Genomic DNA, 21483 nt, shown 5'->3' with positions numbered 1-21483 from the left:
GACCCGTGTTAACACTACATCCGACTGACATGGCGACTCACAGATGTGGGAGATGAGGTTTCGACCCACTGAGTCACATCTTCTCTGCTTCTGTCTTATACATAAACATGATAAACAGTGAGTGATGTGACCTTATCCATCTTTGTGCATGTGCTCCTCTGTGTAAGGGTGTTGCTGCACTGCACGCTCAAAGAATGAAGGTTTTTAAGGCGTCTTTGATGCTCGTTTTGCGTGACACGTTTTATTGATTGAGAATAATTGTTAGTGTGGAAATAAACTTTTTCCCTTTTTTGTAATGTGAGATGTGCATTTTAAAAACTGGCAGTTATGCAGTATACATATTGAAAATGTAAAGTTTAATAGACCTGACAAGCTTACAATGTGTGTACATAAAACTCATCAACTCAGCTTTTCTACTGCGCGGAGTTACAGCAAGCTGCCATGTGAATAAGCAGTTTAGAAAAAGACCAACAGAATGACTGATGGATGGACAAACTTTGACCGACTTTGCCATCGAAACATAAGCTTCTGGACCCCTTTCAGTTAAAGATGAGAAGCTCAGATATCTTGCAGGAACCTAGAGTAGAACTTGCTCTCATGCTTTGTAGAGCCTTTTGAGGTGGTTTGGCTATCTGATCCACTGTAGAAGTATTCCAGGCACAACTAAGCTGAGACCTGAAGGCAGTCTCAGAACTCGCTCCAGGAATTATGTATATTTCCCATCTGGCATGGTAATGCCTTTGGAGCTGGAGGACGTGACTGGGGGAAAGGCGAAGTACATATGGGCAACCACGCTTAGCTTGACCCTGATAAGAAAACAGAAAATTAATGGATGGAGAAAAGATTGCGTGAGAAAATAGATGGATGGATGGATGGATAAGGCTTGAACAAAAAATGAAGTATCAGTTTGTATCATTTTATACATGCATTTTTAGGCATCTTAGTGGTGCAGTCACTAACTTAAAAAAATCCCATTTTTCATCTACCATATGCTCTGTGTTTTTACGCTTGCTCTGTAGAAGTGTATGCATGAGATAGACCAACAGTCATCCAACAGTGGTTCCCTGCACAGCCACACACGACTCAGCATCTCATCTTTGACTAAATCCCATTCTACCCACTCTTCAGAAAGTGAAATATTTATCTTGTCTTTTCCACAACACTGAACAGTAGTTGACTTGTGTTGCTAAATTATGTATTTATTCAACACAAGTGGACACATTTGAATGTTTTTTTTTGACCAGCCGGATCAAACTGCTGCCATTAAAATGTATGAGAGGGCAGGATAGAGCTCAGAGAAGATGAGAAATGAATGGATGGAAAGGCAGCAGACAGAAATGCATAGAAAGAGAGGGAGTGGGAGGATGAGAGAGACATGGGAGGGATGTTATTAAGCAGTTCCCAATGGACAATCTCAATATATCTTTGCAACACAACACATTTTTCAAAATGAAAAGTCTTACTTAGTAAATACTGAAATGTAAAATTAGTTAAAAAACCCAGCTCCTGGGTTGTGTGTGTGTGTGTGTGTGTGTGTGTGTGTTTGTAGTTGACATGAAAGGATGAGATTGCCATGCCATTCTTTCGAACTGCTGACTCCTCAATTTCCTCTAGTATTTCTACAATTTTAATGATTGGCAAGAAAAAATTAAATTTGTTTTAAACGGTGCCCCAAACTCTAAAAACTCATATCACTGTATTTCTTTGTTAAATTGCCGTTGTAAAGATTTTGTCTGTGACTGTTTATTCCTCCGTTTTTTAAATCAGCATCAATTGATTTTGATTTTGGCAATTTGGGAGCAATGGAGCGAACTGAAAAAACAGATTTTCACCTTAAAAAGTTGAATATGTTAGCGAACAGTTATGTATTAATGCATCCAGGAGAGAGATCAACATTAGCCTTCAAGTCATTTTTCTGGCTTCCTAACGAAAGTCCATAATTTACTCTCATTTTAGCTCGGTTTTCGACCAACTCCAAAGGGGAACAGCTCCCTCTTTAGCAGCTGACTGTTCCACTTTGTTTACCAGCTAGCTTTGTCTGTCTGCCATTTGGTGCTTAGCAAGTATTGTGGATTATCTGAGCTTATTTGGCTGAAAATACAGCTGACTGCTGCGACTGGAAATGAGGGTGATGAGAGATGTGAGAATGAACTGAAACACTAAAGTTGCGGGCCATAAAACCAAAACAAAGAGCTGGAATTTGCTTTAACACTCCCTGAAACTAAGGCTTACTGCAGAGTTACAGAATTATCTATGTTTGTCACTATGATTCACCCATTTAACATAACACATTCATTTATTTTGCTGTTGAAATAGAAATACTGATTAGTGCAGCTTTAACTATGATCTGTAACAAAGCTGTAGCTTGCACACATAGCATTCCCAAAGGTAGCATCACTTCCATGCAGTGTCTACAGATGCATGGTTCCTGAATGGCTGGTCCGTTTCAATGCAAGAAACACAACAGAAAAGGATAAATAGGAGAAAGTTAGGAAGATGGTAACTTAACTCTCTGGTTACCTAGCAACCATTCTTAGTCAGAAAAAAACCTTAGCCCAGCCAGATTGCTTGGCTGGGACTTACTGTGTTTAATGAATGCCCAGTTACACTTGGAAAAACAGAAAAGTGGGAGTGTGTCTGAACACTAAAACCTGCAGTGGGGAGACAAATCTCTGAACAGCAATCCCAAAATAGTCTATGTACTTTCCCATCTATGGATTGAAACAACAACTTCACACCAGATTACACAAGCTATATGTTCAGTGAGACTGGGCTTGTGATGTTGCGTACAACCTGAAATACTACATACACTAAGAAACCTGGGCAGATAAATACATGTTCAGCAACAGCGGTCGCCATCTTTCCTCTATCTTCAGTCTGTTCTATTCGTCAGCAACCGCTACAGTCAAACCCCTTTTGATACACTGAAAAGCAGAATATACTGTAACATGGGTATTGAACAAATATTGGACGACTTGTACATAATACAATTTCAACAAATGGTATATCATCATTAAATGAATACTTATGGCTTCTAATGTCATCCAAAGAGCCAAAAATAAACTGTTTTGCTTACTGGTAATCAATGGACAGGGGAAGGTCATGATACTTGTGCATTGTCTGCAATGTAGGGTGGATTGTATGTTGTATGTGTGTGAAAAAGTCTCTGTGTTTAATGTTGTTTACAGCAGCATAATGTAGTACTGATGCCCAAGACAAATTTCCCTCAGGGGACAATAAAGTTATCTTGGTCTTGATCTTGATCTTGGAAGGAAAGTGGTCAGCTACAGATAAAACACATGTAAATGTAAATTCAGTCAACTGTCATATCGTTCATTTAACTCTATCTGCTCTTTTATCTCCATTTTTCTTGGCAGCAGCTAATGCTGACAACACTTACATTCTGTCACCATACTGAAACCTTATCTTCTGACTCATTTCATTTAATATTAAAGTATTTTTTTTGCTTCAGAATCCAATCCAACGTCAGTGGAACAATACTGTTTCTTCATCTGGAAACTTGTGTCCATCAGCTGTTTCAGCAATGCAAACAGTGCAACCACACAGCTGTACATTGTTGTGTGTCTTTTAAGGCCTGGAGGGTCCTTTAGAGCCCAAAATTGAAAGAAATGTATAAGTGACTGTGAAAAAGGCTGAATCAGAACTTATCTGTGATCATGAAAGACGTTTCTACAATAGGCAGCTGAATCAGGAAAAAAGGCTTTTGAAAACAGTCACATAACGAAACAACAAAAAGACAGATAAACAGCCACACACACTGACACAGACACTTAGTTGGGGCTGCAGACATGCTCGCAAGTATGTTGCTGATTGAGGCTGATTGAGCGTGAGCGAGTGCACTGGCAGGAGGCCAACAGTTTTGGGGAAATTACCAAGATGAATGGCACATCGCCTGTCAGCTTTTCTGGGACAAGATGCCCCGTTACTCGCGCACACACGCGCGCACACACACACACGCACACACACACACACTGCTTTTTCTGTGACAGGAGGGAGGAGATAGGGGACAGAACAGATAAAAGCCTGAATTGTGGTGCATTTCAAAGTGAACAATTCCTCATTTTTCATCAGACGTTTTATAATTGTGCTGTCTCATTTGCCATCTGAGAGATAAATGACAGATAGTTGGTGGATTTGATTCAAAGGGCAAAATGAGCAATATATTTGACAACAATAGACTAAAAATAAGACTTCCCAATTGCATTTCAGACTCTTCAAATAATAATACAAGTGCTTGATGTGCCATTTTAATACATTGTGTGTGCCCAATTGAAGCTCTGTGTGTTAAAGATTAAAAACCAAGTTCACAACAAGTAGAACATATTTGTGTCTTTGTTTTCTTCAAATCTCTGAGGGTGGATGGTGCTTTTCTCTGCTGTCTTCTGAATGTCAAAACACAAAAGTGCTGTTTTTAGAGACAAATTCTACATCTCCTTTTCTCTACTAGTTTCTTTCTTACTTTTCCCACGTCATTCTAACCCCTCACTTTCTGCCTTGACATGAGTAAAAAAATAGAAAGGAAATGAAAGAGACCACCTCCTCAAGACAGTGGGAGTGAGTGGCGTTCTCTGGAGGGACTGAGCAATACGTCTGCGGTGGTTGCAGAAGCTTTCTGGCATCTGCTCAGTGTTCCAACGCCACTATAAAGATAATTCTGATACAGGAGGTATAAACAGTTCCATTCTGCATCTTTATCGTGAACACAGACCCAGGTAGTTGGCCGCTATCGTCATCGTTGTGTAACACTTTGGATGCAACAGACAAAGATAAGCCAACAGAGAGGAGAGAGAGTGTGTGTAGGATGTGTTGGGAGAACAGAGCACAGTGATCCATTGCTCATGAATATTTTAAAAGACCCCACGTTATAATAAGAGGAAATAAAATGAAGACACTAGTACCGCTAAAGTGGGAGGATCTTAAAGAAATCAGGACATGAGGACACACTGAGACTAATTCCCATAGAGGGACAGATTTAGAGTTTTTGTTTGTCATGTTCCAAAAGACAATTTTCCCGTTATTTCTGTAGTTAAGCCTGAGCACTTACTGCACTGTGAAACTGCATACTTCTTTCATACATAGAATTATCAAATCCTGTTTTACATATTTAAAAAAAAAATTGTTATTGTTCTTTTTTAACTCTGTCTCTTGTTATGGAGTAGCAATATTTAAATTGCCGGAGCACCCCTTTAACATCACTGATATCCAAGGCAACAACCCTTGACCATGGAGGCAACAGGCTGGATTATTTCTTTGCTTTGACTATGCTGGAGGAGATGTTCAGATTATAAAGATTTTTGTTTTGTTTTTGTTAAGTGATAAAACATGATGGCACTCAACAAAGATTACATTACATTATCACATTACATGTCATTTACGTTACGCTTTTATCCAAAGCGACTTGCAATTGCTATATATATATATATGTGTCAGAGGCCACATGCCTCTGGAGCAGCAAGGGGTTAAGTGTCTTGCTCAAGGACACATTGATTGATGTATCGCAGTGGGAATGGAACCCACACCAAAGGCATGTGTCATATCCACTGCGCCATCACCACCACAATGATGAGCTTAATACACACAATAAATTAACACAACAGTAATAGTACATTTAAAATTTTAATATACAGTTTTGAAGATAAAGTTCTTTGATAACCAAAGGGACAGTCATTTGGCTATATAAAAAGCTATTTAGAAACCAGTGACTAGACTTAGAGACAATAGTGGTCGTGTGCTTACATTTCCAGGTATCAAATACAGACACAACTTGCTGAGAGTGAAGAGGATAATCACAAAATTCAGAATAAATGTCTCACTGACTGATTTACAAGAATCACTTCATCAATAGTTTGAACCACGTTACTACACACTGAGCCATTTAGAATGAGCTATACTCCCAGAAAAATGCAGGAAAAAAAAGAAATCAGTTTTTAGGAGGTCAGTTTACACTTCACACTCGCATCATGAAAAAAGTGGGTAATCCAGACTCCAGTAAGATCGCTGGACAACATACATTGGTAGAAACTGGGCTGGTGCAAGGGCATATAAACTGTGCTCCCTAAACAAGTCAGCCCACAATAGCCTGATAGTGATGGGAATAAAATGAGTTGTCAAACAGGCTGCAGGGCATTGTGTTGCAGTAGTGCTGTGTTTTTGCCAATTTCCTCTATTAAGTTGAAGAACTGCAGCCAAGCAGAGGCTACATCCACCTGGAGCTCATAAACTGTAGTTTGGTAAAGCCAAAGGGTTGCTGCTTTTAGCCCTGGCGGGAAAAAACAACAACCCTTTATTCGCATTTTCTCACTCTGCGAATATATTTTTAGTATGACTGGCCCTGGGTGCTGTCAAACCTTTCGTGATTTATGTTTTGTAGTAAAATTCTTTTCCCTATATTGATGGAGCCAAGGGCAAACTGACCTCCACACTAAGAGAGACACCCAGAGATAGTGTGCTACTACCACAAGAGCACAAGAGACAGACAGAGAGAAGGTGTTTGGCAGTGCAGAATCGTACGCAAAGGATTCATCGCAATATACATTATACCAATGAACATCACACCTGGGTCATCACAGAGTACACCACTATTCACTTTAGTTATAATTATGTAAAGCTATTGGATTTTTCAATAAGTTTAACAAGCAAAATAAAGACTATTTGGTTATCCCCTGAAGCCCTCTACACACTCCTGCCATAATACCATCTGTACTAAATGTTTAGGCTGTTCAGTTTTCAGTATAACTTCAATAACCTGCATTGTAATAGTGATTTAGACCTTGTTTTGACCCAGATCTGATTGGTAGGATTAAGAAAACAGATTTACAGTACAATACACTTGTAAATTTATACACTGTGAAAAACATTGCATTGGTTCTCCTTAAAAACTCAAGTAGTGAAACTGCAAAAGGCATTAGAGGTCAAGAAACAACACGTTTTTGGCCCTGTCAAATTCATCCTTGAAGCCCCACCCCGCTTTAGTTACTGTTGCTACCCCTGTAACGCTTTCTATTCTCACACGGCACATATGCAGTTTATAACAATAACAGAGGCAGATTTCTCCACAACCTTAGTAATTGTTGACACAATAGATCCTTCATTTCAGACAGAGGTGGAGAAACGCGGCCTCTCATTTCTAGCTGGTGAGTGTCCATTTTACCAGGTGAAATAAGTGTAGTTAGTACATAACTAAGCTAACATTAGCAGCGTGAGTTGGTTGAAAACACTGTCGACGCCGCTAACTTTTCAATCTTTTTGCCTGACACATTTTAAAATGAGAACCCTGTAAAAGGGGTCCTAAGTACGCACTTGATGGCTACATACATGATATGCTAAAAGACTGAGGCTAAAGTTGCATGTCGCTGGCATAAAGTCAGCTAGAGTTGTGATTGGACAATCGCTGTTTAGGGAGGGATTTTGCAAACAGTCAAATGAAGTCTTGCCTTTGAGTTAATTTACACACTTGTGGTAGCTCTTTGTTTCACAGTTCAGGAACTGAAAAAAATAACTTGAACTTTCTATTTACTAGAATCTATACATTGATTAAGTCCATTGGTTGAAATATACAATTCCCCTTATAATTATAATCCAGTAGTTGTATTTACAATATAATTCTGCAGTATTGGAATTTTTTTTGTTATTGTAATGTAATAATGTTGTAATTACCAAGTAAATTATAGCTAATTACTCTCCTTGTTAATATGTTACATAACATAATTACCAGTAATTATATTTCTATACCAATGTAATAATACAAATATGTGCAGACTAGTATTGCATCTATTGAATGTTACAAGTAATCAGCTTTTCATTTATCAGTCCTTGCAAACAATGAGTAATTACTGCACTGTAAAATAAAGAGCTACCATACTTGTAAGTGTCAAACAACGTCCCTAATAATAAAGGCAGTATTTTTTAAAGATTCATGCAAATCTCTAAACTGTGTCTATGGCAGCCCAGTAAAATTCTACATTGATTTTTTTCTTCTTTTACCCCTCAATTGTTCATGTATTCCAACGACAACTGCTATCTGTCTTCTTGACCAAAAATATAGTACGCAGCTCAATTACTTGTGATTCCAAGTCGAACCGATGGATTGGTTGTTTACAGCGCATTCATCATAAGAGCACCAAAGAAAGTGTACAGTATATATACAGCCCAAAGTGTAAGGCGTAACATGATACAACAGTGTAGTGCAGATATTTATTTTCAGTCAAGTCCATCTTGAGTCCATACCTTTTAATTATATTCCACGGTGTTATGTTCCATAACATTTCACTCTATTCATTTTCACTCTATTCAATTTAATCTGTCGTGTTTCATTTGATTCCATTCCACTCCATTCAGCTCTAATTGGATTTCAATTAGTCTATTCTGAACCTTTAAATTCTGCTCAAGTCCGTGTTTATGTATCTCTGAGACCAGCCCAGTTGTGTTTGAGTCACCTGGATATTTTTTGATATACAGTGTACATTTGGATTCCTCAATCATCTCTCCTCTCTGTGTTTTCCTCATGAAAACGGTCATTACTGCAGACACCCTGCGCAAGTTTAATTATTGAAAGACTTGATCCCATGTGTGCAGCATTACACAAACTGTCCATTTACAGCTCATGTAAATTGAGTCCTGTATTTTTAAAGGCAGTGTCAGCCCACATGTTTAGCTGGATGCTGTATATGAATTATTATACAAGGTTGCAGTCTATGATTAATTAGCCAAGTCTCCATGATGGCAACAATGACACATTTAGATGGTGATTGGCATTGATTATGTCTCCTTTAAGATATACAGTATAGTTTCCCATACATTAATATTATTTATGGGGGCCAAATACACTTATCATCACAGACGGTTTTGGTAACTTTAACAGAACATATTGTCACATATTCTGTGCAATCATTTACTGTACATTGTACAGTATACATAGTGTATCATTATTTTTACCTGCCACTCATCACATTAGGGCCAGTTTTGTGTGATCTAAATACATGATGAACCTAATTTAACCTCTTGTGAAGAACCACACATAAGACAGGTTAAGAGGCCTCCCAACTGCCATAAGATATTTAGGCATACAAAGTCTACAACACACAGGTCTGTAACTTTTAAAAGTTTCAGTCAGGGTTATGTACTGACCCTGTTTTAGGAGCATCCCAGGGCATGAGTGAAAGAAGATTTAGCTTTTTTGTTAGCTTACCTTGGAAATTAGGATAATGTAGTACTGCAAATGTACCGAATTATTGTTAGGAATGAAAGTTGAAGATGTAGGACACTGGCTGAATGTGATTATTCAGTGTCCAACTTAGTTCATGCACCCATTTAAAAATGTGACTAGACTAGGTAAGGCAAATCTCTCCTAGCTGAGTCTGCCAAAGGCTAATAGCAGGCTAGTGAAATCTCCATCCCTGATGAGGAATGTCAGTTTAGCAGTTGGAGCCAGCAGGTGTGTAGTTACTCAGCTCCCTGCGGATGGTGCTGAACGGCGACAGCTCCAGCTCGGTGGTGCACTCGTGTTCGTTATCATCACTGGCGGTGGCTGAGGAGGGCTCGTGGTTACAGCAGCAGCAACAGCAGCAGTCCAGGAAGGCCCTGCCCAGCGGGCGACACAGGAGAAGCAGCAGCGCCGGCGTCACAGCGGCTCGACAGAAGAGCAGCAGCTGGGAGAGGAGATGGAGCACAGACATGGTGTGCTCAGGAACGCCGGCTGCCATGTACGCAGAAACTATGTTGCAGATGTTCTCAGGCACCACGCACGCACCATAGACAATTGCCAGCGCCACAACGGTGCAGTTCATCTGGCTCTCCAGCCGGATCTGCTTCTTGTTGCTGCGAACGCTGGCTTGTTCTGCACGCCGGATCTTGCGCGCGGTCACCAAGGAGCACCCAATGGTGAAGAGGGTAGGGAGGCAAAAGTAACAGCCGAAGCACCACCACAGCCGAGCACCCTCGTAGGTCAAGCCCAGCACGTAGAGCATGTCAGGAAGTGAGGTGGATATCCTAATAATACAGCGTTCAACGGGAGGCTCGTCTGGGATTCCTGTGTCCTCTGCCACCAGCTGTCTGATGAGGAGTTCCGGGAGGGCCAATAGGAGAGCACCAATCCAGATGACAGCTAGCTTAGCGGTAGTGGAGGTGCAATTCTCGATCATCTCATAGTACATCTGGACGTTGGTGGCTGCACGGAAGCGGTCAATGCACAGAGCGCAGAGGGTGAAGGTGGTCACACCAAGGGAGGCCACCTGAGGGAACACACAAAGACAAATTCTTACATCGTTCATCAGAATCACAGTCCTTTTAGTCATAGTGTACAATGCATGTATAATCATTTACTTGATTGACTCATGGTGCCTCAAGAATGCTGTTTATACTTTATGTATGAAGCGACACAGGACTGTAGGCGAGAATAGTTTTAGAGCTTGTGCTAACAATAGCTTCATAGAGATAATCTACAATCATTTCAACGACCAGATGGGCTGCATTTTTTTGTGGTTGTGAGTTCCCAGTGTTAAAGGAACAAAAGAATAACAAGGAACTGACAAAATGATCTTCAGTGTAGAAAATGTCGGACAGTATCTTGCAGAATCTCAAGGAAGGGCTGCTGCATCACACAGAAACAAAGGCCTTTCCACTAGTTGATAAATCAGCCACCACCACGTAGATAAACAGCACGGCACATAGAAAAGGCCTTTTGGTGCAGCTAACACTGGTGTAATTACAAGCAGTGGAGTAACGCAAGCACAATGGCAGGCTGTAAGCTGCTGTTAGCACTGTGTAGAATCCCTGAATGTGTGTATGTGAGAAAAGAGAAACCACAGACAGAAATAGAGACCACACAGACACGCAGAGCAAGGGAGTGACAGGGTGGATTAAATAGCATTGCACTTGTTTATTCTGACGTATTTTTGCACCTCGTGTTCAATGAGTTTTACCATTTAACACATTTCCTAAACATTACCCTTTTTCTGGTAATGTTTAATTTAAAGTCTTCATGTAATTAAGCTAATTGCGTGCCATTGCCTCCACATTCACGATGTAAAAAAAGTCCTCAAATTGTCAGAGAGCTCACAAATTTCCTCAGCATGTGAAAGCATCTGTTGGATTAGCAGTCATTTTGGCCGAGTGTGCACAGTCTGAAAAACCTTCTTCTGCAGCTGAGTGTGTGTGTGTGTGTGTGTGTGTGTTTGTGTGTGTGTGTGTGTGTGTGTGTGTGTGTGCGGACGTCTGTCCTTACATGAACCAGTTCCTTCTATGATTTTTTCTCCAGCACTAAAATCTGCCAGAACAGCCACTGATCCCCCCACCCCCCATCCTCCATCTTGTCTCACCTTTGCTTACCTTTCTCCCTATGACTCTCACTAATCTCTTCTCTTTTGAACTCTCCCTTCTCTCCTCACACTCTTTTCCCCCTTTTATACATCCTTCCTTGCCTCCCTTCATATCAAATGTAATTACAACAGCAAGCTTCCCAGATGGCCCCAGTGAGCCAAGGCTTTAGTGCTCCAAACACTTCCTGGACAGATATAGATGTAGACTGCAAGATGTTCTGTGTATCTAGGCCTTACACACACACACACACACACACACACACAATGACCCTGTGACACACATGATTGCCTATCCAGGCTAATGAATGAAACAGCGAGGGGTAAGTGAGGTAGATAAACCATCAACATGCTTCAGCGCTCTGGACGGTAACTGTAACCGATGTGACTGTGTTCTGGACCCCAGCGTTTTTTTTAATCTGCCGCTACACTACAATTTTGTAAGTATCATTGTGGCAAATTGTTTAGAAATTTGAACAAACCAGAACAGTTTATTAACTTTTTAAGTGATTTTCCCCAGAGCAACTTGGAATATATTTAAGCCAAGCATGTTTATGTGAGTGGTTATTTCACACTCTTGACTGATTAATCCTTTAGGTGCTTTGGGCAGGTTGTCGAAATTGTGAGTGCACTTGGCAGATGTTGTCATCTTACACGTACCCATGCTTGGAAAGCCTGGCACTCAAAATCTATCTAATCATCAATGTCTGCTCTTGTTAAATTCAAGGATTTGCATTTGTTTTGACTGCACTAGCAAAAAAAATGTTGGATCAAAGGAAGATATTTTGTTAAAACTGTCCAATAAACAGCTTACTTCTGAGTTTGTGGGATCACTTGTAGTGTAACTGAGCAGCAAATGAAACATTCATGAAGGCATGATGCATGTAGGCCTTGCAGTAAACACACTCAATTTACCACCATCTGACACGTTATAAACATGGTGAATTGTTTACGACATAGAGTTTAAACTGATGGCACCTTGACCCAGGGAATAAAAACAAATTCCAATGCAATTTATAATATCTAGAAATATATATTTAATGTTTTTTGTGTTATATCCATGGACAGATGAGTGTCTCTCTGGAGCTGTTATGGCACTAAAGTTTAAACAGGATTCTGACAGCCTCTCCTCATCTCCATTATAAATAAAATACAATAATTCTGACCCACAGCAATTATGCTCACTTCATTCTCTGACTCATCCATCCGTGTGGATACCGTTCACTAAAATGGCTCTCTGCTTTTTATTTCTACATCCCACTACACAGCTAACACACTATAACGCTGTCTTAGAAATATATTTTAGTGTTTTAATGGAGAACCATGGGGTGTTTTTGACAGCTGGTTCTTATCAGTGAAAAAATGTTTTAATTGGCCCCTGCACATTGGCCCTACATACTGTACATCCCTAGAAAATAAAGTTGTCATTTATTCTAATAGTTAAATCATATTGCGACCCACTTCTTTATCTGTAAACATGCACACCAAGCACACCTGTATTCTTATATGTGGTGGCTTTAAGTGAACACACATACAAAAATACCCATCCAGTACACATGGACAGGTGCTTGCACACAGTGAATATTTCATGGCTTGAACAACAGAGCTGGAACGGCTTTAAAGGCTGTCATGAAGGACCCCGGTAACCCAGCTTTGATCAGCGTGTCGGGGTGGAGAGCGAGGGCTAGATGAACAAGCATAGCTTTGAGAGGAGATGAGAGAGAGAAAGAGTCCAAGAGTCAGGCCTGGTGGGGTGATGAAGCTGTGTGCATTTGTTGGAAGGGGGTTATGCAAATGAGTGACAGAGAAACAGGGACAGAAGAATGGAAAAATGAAAAAGAGGGGGTGGGAGAAAGAAAGAAAGAAAGGAAGAAAGAAAGAAATGAGTGAATAGAAGACAACAGCAGCAGAAGACATTAGTGAGTAAGAGACAGTCCAAAGTGACAGGAAGAGAGAAGTAAGCCTCGACAGCTTCAGAATGATTAACAATGTTAATGTGGCATTTCTTCCAGATAGCTGCTTTGACCCTGTCATGTTCATTTACCTACTGGCAACATGGCAGGTCTGCTCACCTCGGGGCTGGAAATGTTGCCCCTAAAATATTATCCTTTAAATTGTACTACTTATATGAAAACAAAAACAAAATGTAATTTTGGGAAATAAGCCTATTTGTTTTCTTGTTGAGAGTTAGATGAGAATATACTACTATACACGTCTGTACGCTTAATAGCATCTCACTTATCAACAAGTCATAGCTCAAATTTTTGTTGTGGTGTTATATGAAGTATAATTATAAAGAGTTGTTTTTAATATATACTGTTTTTGTATGTATTTTGTTACTTTTGGACTGAGGCTGGCTAACTGTTTTATGCTAAGTTAAGCTAACTTGCTGTAGCTGTGTATTAATTTTGACATGAGAGTGGTATTGATTTTCTCATCTAACTTTCTGGAAGAGAATAAATATGTGTATTTCCAAAAATTGTTTTGTGAATCATCTGTAAAACCATCTCCTTCGACCGTCTAAATTTGCAAACAAAACTGTTGTTGAAAAATGACCTCTCAAACAGATGATATACAGTTTGTGAAGTACCATTTTTCCGCTTCATATTATACATTTCTTCTCAACCTTGGACTTCAAGGACTAAAAAAGGCCATAAAACATAAAAAGGCCTTTCATCCACAACACATGTCTGACCGTCTATCTGCGCAGCAGGTGACAAAGACATTTTCCCCTGGTGCTGTTTTTAATAACGGCCCATTAACTTCCTGATTAAAGGTCTTGTGAGCTGGTGGCACAATGGCCTCATTTTATTAATTGGGTTTTAACAAAGACTGGTGGAGCCTGTGCAGGCATACTGTGACTACAGCCACTGTCAGATGTAATGGGTGTTATCAAGTGATGAATGGGCTAATGTGGAGACACAACAACAACAACACACACACACACAGACACACACACACACACACACACACACACCACACACCACACACCACACACACACACACACACCACACACACACACACACACACACACACACACACACACACTCTTATAGCAATGACCAGAAGACATGGGTTATTCAGCTTCAGTCCATTTCTAGATTAGATGGTGACCCAGTGTAGGCTCCAGCAGACCATAACTCAACCACAGAGATCCTGTCACTGACAGCCACCATCCGTCTAACAGCTGGCGGTGTGTCTGGGAAGACAGAAATCTAATTTTTGTGAGCATCACACCACACACACACACACACACACACACACACACACACACACACACACACACACACACACACACACACACAGTATGTGAGTATGTGTGTGCATGTAAACATTAATGCAAGATTTCTACAATGTGTGTGTGTGTGTGTGGGGGGGGTGTGGCTCTCTGGAACATACCATAGAATTCACAAATAAGTAAAGCGAGCACTCACAAATCTTTGTTTCTCTTTCTTTTTTTTCTTCAATTAAATTAATAGCAACCATCCATAACAGTATTACTATTTAGTAATATTGTGTTTCTCTATCTGTTGCTTTCTGCCTTTTACAGTAAAATACAGCGTTTCTGAAGCAGTTTTTTCACAAAATAATGTACATTTACTTTCAATTAAATCACATTCTGACCTGCGGCTGACTTCCCACTGGACATTAAATTATTTATAATGTATTCTGCTCTCAGTGTACAGTAGTTGACGGTCCAATCCTAGGTCATTGATCCATGTCTAAAAGTATAATGCTGGCGGCAATACAAAATGAAGTAGCTTTCATATTCTCTTCTATTCTAATAAGGCTGGCCACAAGCCGGTTGGTTCCGCTTTAAACTGAAACTGGTGTTCATTTTCTTTTGGCCAACACACCTAATTCAAAATGGTAATCATCCAATGAATATTTGATATGTACATGGATAATTATCAATTTGTCTAATTGCATCCAACAGCAAGCCTAATCTTTGCTTCATGCTGTTGTGTGGTCTTGTCTAATCATTCAAAACACAATATCCACTCATCCACGGACAAAGAGCTGACTGAATGGACTCACCATCATGCATTATGTAGAGTCACTAATTATATACCCTGAATAATTTACATATCTTCCAATTAACTATCATTTGCGTGTCTGATGGACGGGCTGAGGAACGGAGAGGGCATGAGACCAAGTGTGTGTACTTAGTTTGTGTTTATGTGTTGTGTCTAAACTTGTATTGTAACTGTATGTGTGCATTTAGCGTATAAGCACAAATGTGTGCCACATTCTGTGTGTGTGTGTGTGTGTGTGTGTTCCCCCTGGGGCTTGCTTCTAATCACAGATAGCTGATGCAGAGAGATGTAAGGAGAGAGAGAGGATGAACAGCCATGGGCAGTGATCAGTGCAGAGAAGACCATCCCAACCATCTGGAGGATCAGCACACCCTATTGACTTTGTGCATGTGTATGTGTGTGTCTACAGGGACAGACAGACAGACAGACAGACACATGGTAATGGATGCATATAACTGTATATGGTAAGAGACTGGACCTTTTTTTGTATACTCTGTTGATATAAGAAGGGGGTGAAAATCTCAGGGATAGTAATAGTAATTGTATTTGGTGATTGGGGAAGTTGGTATTTCAGTGTTTGGATATGAGCTTCTGGATGTTACACAATCATCCACGAAACTGAATTCGTATTTCTGATTACAAACTTGAAAGTTTGTGTGTGTGTGTAGTTGTGAGTGTGTGTTAATGCACGTGCTGGGTGGAACAGTGAATGTGTCAAGCTGATGTGTTCCCTGCCATTACCACCAATTTCAACACAATATATGGATCTACCTCTGGCCCTCTGTGGCTCCATGTAGCCCTCTTCTCGTTTACTCCCTCTTTCTCCCAATCTATTGCTCTTTCACTTTCCTCAGCCTCTCTATCGCTCTGCTTCAATAGTCTGTTTCTCCCTCTCTCTCTCTCTCTGCCTGCTGAAGCCCACTGTACCACAGCAAAGACAGCCTACAGTTTCTGACTGCCAGCCATTGTACAGCACAGTAGAAGCCTGATGTATACAACACGAGGCACACACACTAAAGGTCATTATGGTAAAGAATTAGTTTTTGACTAAAGGGTTACTTAGAACTTCAGTCCTTTTAGTACACTCTTTAAGCAATAACATTTCCAAATAGTGACACTTAAAGACATATGTTATTACCAAATGTGTATTACATTTTCAAATTAGAAAACACATTTTGGCACATGTACTATCAATCAATCCATACAAGCCATTATATCTCAAACTACATAGCATACGGTAACAGTGATACGGCGGGACTGTTAGTGGAATTGCCGATATACCACTAAAAAGACAATGAGTCTCTAGAGAGGGGCTAGATGTATGTCCCATGATGGAGATTTGCAATTAGCTGTAAATCAGGTTTAAAAGAAGGTGTGAACACAGCCATCTTTGTCTACTAATGGAAGCAGTAATTAATAATTAAGAGACATTCATGATAACCATAGAAACAGTCTGTGAAAGCTGACAAAATGCCTTTTAATTCTATGTATATTGCATTATAAATTACAAATTCAGTACACACTTTTAAAAGTATGTCTACACATTCTATACATACGTTATGCATAGATGTAGGTAGGTACCACATTATTTAACAACCAGATATGTGTTGTCCATCTCATTTACTAGCATTGTTATAACAATATACTATACTTCTTCTTGTGAACACCTGTGTTTTTATGGTGCTGAACAATAAACATAGCTGTTTGGCATCAACCAATAAAGAGCAATGTTGCATAAAAAATAAACAATTTTGTATTACTTTTAGAGCTTAACATTCTTGCCAAACTGATTCATACAAAAAAACTATATTCAGGTGTAATGAGCCAAAAAGTTCTTTTTAAATCCCAGCTTTACAGCAGCATTCTTCTGAATAAACCTTAAAAAATAACTTATCCCCCCTTCTGGCTTATGAAATGCTTACTGCACTGGTTATTTGTTAATTTAGCCTACTTTCATGTCTTAATCTAATCAATTGCCAGGTATGAAAAAAAACAATTATTGCCCATTAGTTCTGCCTGAATTTTCTGCTCTGCATTACTGCCCAGCAGGGTCGTCTGCAATGACAGCAGCATGAAACAGGAGCGTATCTGAAATAATGCAAGCTGGCTGCAGCCCACATCTTTATTTTGTGCAGTATTTCCTACTGCCGTGTTTTCTCACATCTCACACCTAAAATGTCTTTCTCTTTGAGGTTTGGACGATTCCACGCTCTATTAAAAACTGAATAAAACAAAGGTTCCTGAACGCAGCATGATAGGAGACTCCACTCTCAGGGGACGGTGATGCATTATCTATACCACTTTATGATTATGCATGCATGGATACGTCAAGTTGGGTTTAATTTTTGTGTGAGAGTGTGTGGTTGTGTCGACTCAAGCATGTGTGACTATGTACGTCTTTATTTCAGGCCAAATGATGATATTCCCCATGACTGAATTTGGGTTAAGTGAAGAATGAAGTCAAGTCAATTCATAGTGTGTGTGTGTGTGTTGTTGTGCGTGTTTCCCTGTTCCACAGGGAGAAAGTGAACCCCAGGCTGCGTTACTCACCGCTGTGCACTGCATGCACACACACACACACACACACACACACACACACACACACACACACACACACACACACACACTGTGCATGAAGAATAGTCATTTGGTCTATGCACTTCAGTAGGTTATTAAAATGATTAAATAAGATCCTGTGGTTCTTGGGCAGGTCATGTGTAATCATTAAAACATACTGACATACTGTATGCACTCACAATGTGTTTGAAAAGTATGTGGTCATTGAGGACAAAGCCTGGTGGCAAGATTGCAGCAAAGAATGGAATCTGCTTGGTAGCAATTTTGAATCATGTAGGCTGCTCCTATAATCAAACTGTACCCCACTTTCATGTGAATATGAGCAGGCTTGGTTGTGACTCAAAACCATATTTATATTTCTATACTAGTTGTGACCTATTTTCATGCAGAATTAGAGGTATGATTTTTAACTGAGAGGCTACATACCTGTATTTAAAAAGACCAGAGAAAAGGATTGGACTTAGGAAAGTCTCTTTCAGACTAAAATAAACATTGCTATGATGCAGCTCCAGAAACTGGTCTTCGCATCTATGTGTAATAAGAAGCTATGGACACTTCCCATTTTGTGAAAATCAAAGCTCAACATCTCCAAATTAATCGAGTATAGAAATTCTAGCATCAAGGTTGATTTGAGGATAATTCCATAATGTTCACCAGCTCATGTGATCACTTCATGATGTGACAGCCCTCCCTGTGGTCTCCAGAGGGCGGAGCTGCATGCTGGTCACCTGTTCTGGCTCACTGCCTGGCTGGTGAAGCTGGAGAACATCAGACTCTCTCGCTCTCCCCTGACATCTGAGTTTGATTACACTTGCTGTCCTCTTTTTGTTGAACCGTACAGCATCTCAGACGTCACTCATACTGTAGGTCCATTTCTTACAATTTGGTTAGATGCTTAATTTAGGATGTATTTGGGTTAAGATAAACCCTTTTTTAAAATAATGTGTGCTCTCCACACGCTTTGTCCCTCCTTTAGCCAGGTTTTGACAATGGCCATTCATAACAAGCTTAAGAGCCCTAAGCTGGAAATCCCTGTTTTATACAAAAGACATTCACCTTGCTGGCGAATCTGACACTTGTGTAATTGCAGTACACACACAAAAGGAAAGGTATCAACACAGTGTGAACAACCTGGCTGGCATCTATCGACTCCTCATGAACAGAAAAACAACAAGAGAGAGTAATGTAGGATGAAGAATCTGTTACCTATAATGTGTTTTATCAACTGTATAGTGTGAAAACAACAGGAGAAGAGTAAGTTAGAGTGAATGGGAGATCATACATCCTGGTGTATATTTATGAGAAGGTATGTGTGTGATGCCTTCGCCCCTTGAGGGCTAGGTTAGGCTGTCTCTCTCCAGCAGCAAGTGTACAAGTGACACACAGCGTCTCCTTGCTATTGGCTGAGGTGACATCCTATAGCATGTGTTCTTTCTGGCCAATCAGGGCTTAGAACCCTGAAACCCAACTCTTTAAGTCCATTTAGACAAGAAGAGTGAGACGCTTCATTTTTGTACCACAGTCTAACAGATTGTCTATTGTCACTATAGAGGTGTGATCACATTCAGCTGAGGTGGATGATGTTTGAGCCCCTGCAGAAGGCTATGCTGCCCCTTGCTTCAAAACTCCTCGACAATATGGAATAATTGTCTGATATATTTCAGAACAAAGTAAAATGCAAGAAAAAATAAAATAAATTTACCTCCACATAGGGCACCACTTTGCAGGTGAATTCCCCCAGCAGCCAGGACTTTGTCAGCTCATGAAAAACCACCATGGGCAGACAGAAGAAGATGAGCACAAAATCCCAGACAGCCAAATTGGCGAGCAGTGAGTTGGAGATGCTCTTCATGTAGTAGTTCTGGCACACGATGCACAGGATGGCAATGTTACCCGCTATCCCCACCAGGAAGATGACCCCGGACACGCAGGTGATCGCGTAAGCGCCGTAAGTCTCACTTGTAACCGGGTAAAAGGGATTCTTGATCTCGTCCCCGAAATCCTGCGAGCTGGGAGGGGTGATCGGCGTGGCGTCCCAGGGGTTCTCCTCTCTGAAAGTGAAGAACTCGGTCCTCCTGGTGAAGAGGTCAAAGGGCAGGTCGGTGGAGGTGAGGGCCACCGGCTTGGGGATGGGTTCCCACGGCGACGCGTGAGGCTGAGCCAAAACCCCCGAGCTTTTGTTCAGCCGGTTTCTCCCCCTCTTCAAGGCTTTCTTCTGCTCGTCTTTTGTGCCTCTCTTGTGCCTATCGCCCTCCTCGGGCCCCCCTCCTCCGTCTCCACGGCCTATTGAAGAGAGCTTAGCCGCATTGTAGTGTCCACCTGCTGGCGTCCCCGTACTACTAAAACCGCCATTCAACTTTATCCTCTTATTGTGGTGGCGCGTCGGGTCCCAATGTGAGACAGCGTTGGGATCCTCCACGGGTGTCACAGTCCTACTAAAGTCGCGTTTGCTGTGTCCAATTCGCCTTGTTTCTCCTGCAATCACCCTCTTCCAGGGGTGAGTGGAGTTAAGGGCCCCTCGGATAATTGCCCGCTGCGCCTGCATTTCCGCCGAGGACGCACCTGTGGCGTACCCCGACGAGAGCGCGCGGTCCCAGGCTTTGTTTTGATGACTCTCCCGGAGTGACCCATGTAAAGTCCTTGCAGAGTATGCGCTGGTGTTGCTGTCCTCTTTAGCTCGTACTTCTCCATTGTTTCTTATACATACTAATACATGCGCGTGGGCTAATAACACAAATAACGTCCTAGGCGGCAGAATCAGCATGGTCCAGGAATTATTGAGCGCTGTTTCAAGCCTCACAAGTGCCTCTTCATACCTCTGTGGCAGCGCGGGGATTCTCCTCCATTCAGTCAACACCCATGTTGGAAACAGCACAGTGGGGAGCTCACGGTTTCAAGTAGACGGCTACATTCATGATGTGAGCTCTGCAAACTTGTAAGCCAAGTTATATCCAAATTCTCTTGCCTTGCAGTATGCAGTAATCTCCAAATCGCCGCCTCACCCCGTCACTCCCGTTTCCAAAGTCTTAGCATTACCGAGCAGGACAGCGAATCAGAGTCTGGATCCAGAGAGAAAAAAGCAAAGAGAGGTGGAGAGGGAATTGCTGCATATCCACGCAAACAATCCGCACAGCATCCAGTATCCAGCTGTGGGTATAATATCATCCAGAAAAACCGATTCTCCCTTTCTCTCTCTCTCGCTCTCTCTCTCTGTATGTTAGTGCGTTACTTTAGTGGGTTGGGTTGGCTGGCAGCAACAGTAGCGTCAATGCGGTGCAGTCCGGGTAAAGCCCACTAGATTGTGATGCACGGGAGTGGAGAGTGACAGAGAAGGAAAGAGGAGGGGTGGAAATCGGTCCGTTTCTCGTCCCTTCCTCCTCTGCGTCCAGTGTATCTCTGCTTTCTCCTCGGGTAGGACCGTGCGCTGGAAGAAAATGGACTCCCCTGGCGGCTAACCCCGATCTGTCACTGCTCATCCATCACGGAGCATCCAGCACGGAGCATCCAGCAGTCCCAGAGCAGACTACGGCAACAG

At 41.2% G+C, this 21483-nt stretch overlaps 1 protein-coding gene across 1 annotated transcript; it reads right to left on the bottom strand.

Moving 5' to 3' along the window:
- Positions 1-5624: 5624 nt before the first annotated feature.
- On the bottom strand, positions 5625-21462 carry gpr37b (G protein-coupled receptor 37b). The gene is made up of 2 exons (XM_032505028.1): positions 19651-21462; positions 5625-10250 (listed from the first exon to the last, which is right to left on the bottom strand). Exons 1-2 carry the CDS (start codon positions 20710-20712, stop codon positions 9435-9437), a joined length of 1878 nt encoding a protein of 625 aa, XP_032360919.1. The 5' UTR covers positions 20713-21462; the 3' UTR covers positions 5625-9434.
- Between the last annotated feature and the right edge of the window lie 21 nt (positions 21463-21483).

This window comes from Etheostoma spectabile, chromosome 23 (genome assembly GCF_008692095.1).
Source record: "Etheostoma spectabile isolate EspeVRDwgs_2016 chromosome 23, UIUC_Espe_1.0, whole genome shotgun sequence".
Classification (NCBI taxonomy): Eukaryota; Metazoa; Chordata; class Actinopteri; order Perciformes; family Percidae; genus Etheostoma; species Etheostoma spectabile.
The sequence above is the reverse complement of the archived record's forward strand: the minus strand, read 5'-3'. Positions and strand labels throughout refer to the sequence as shown.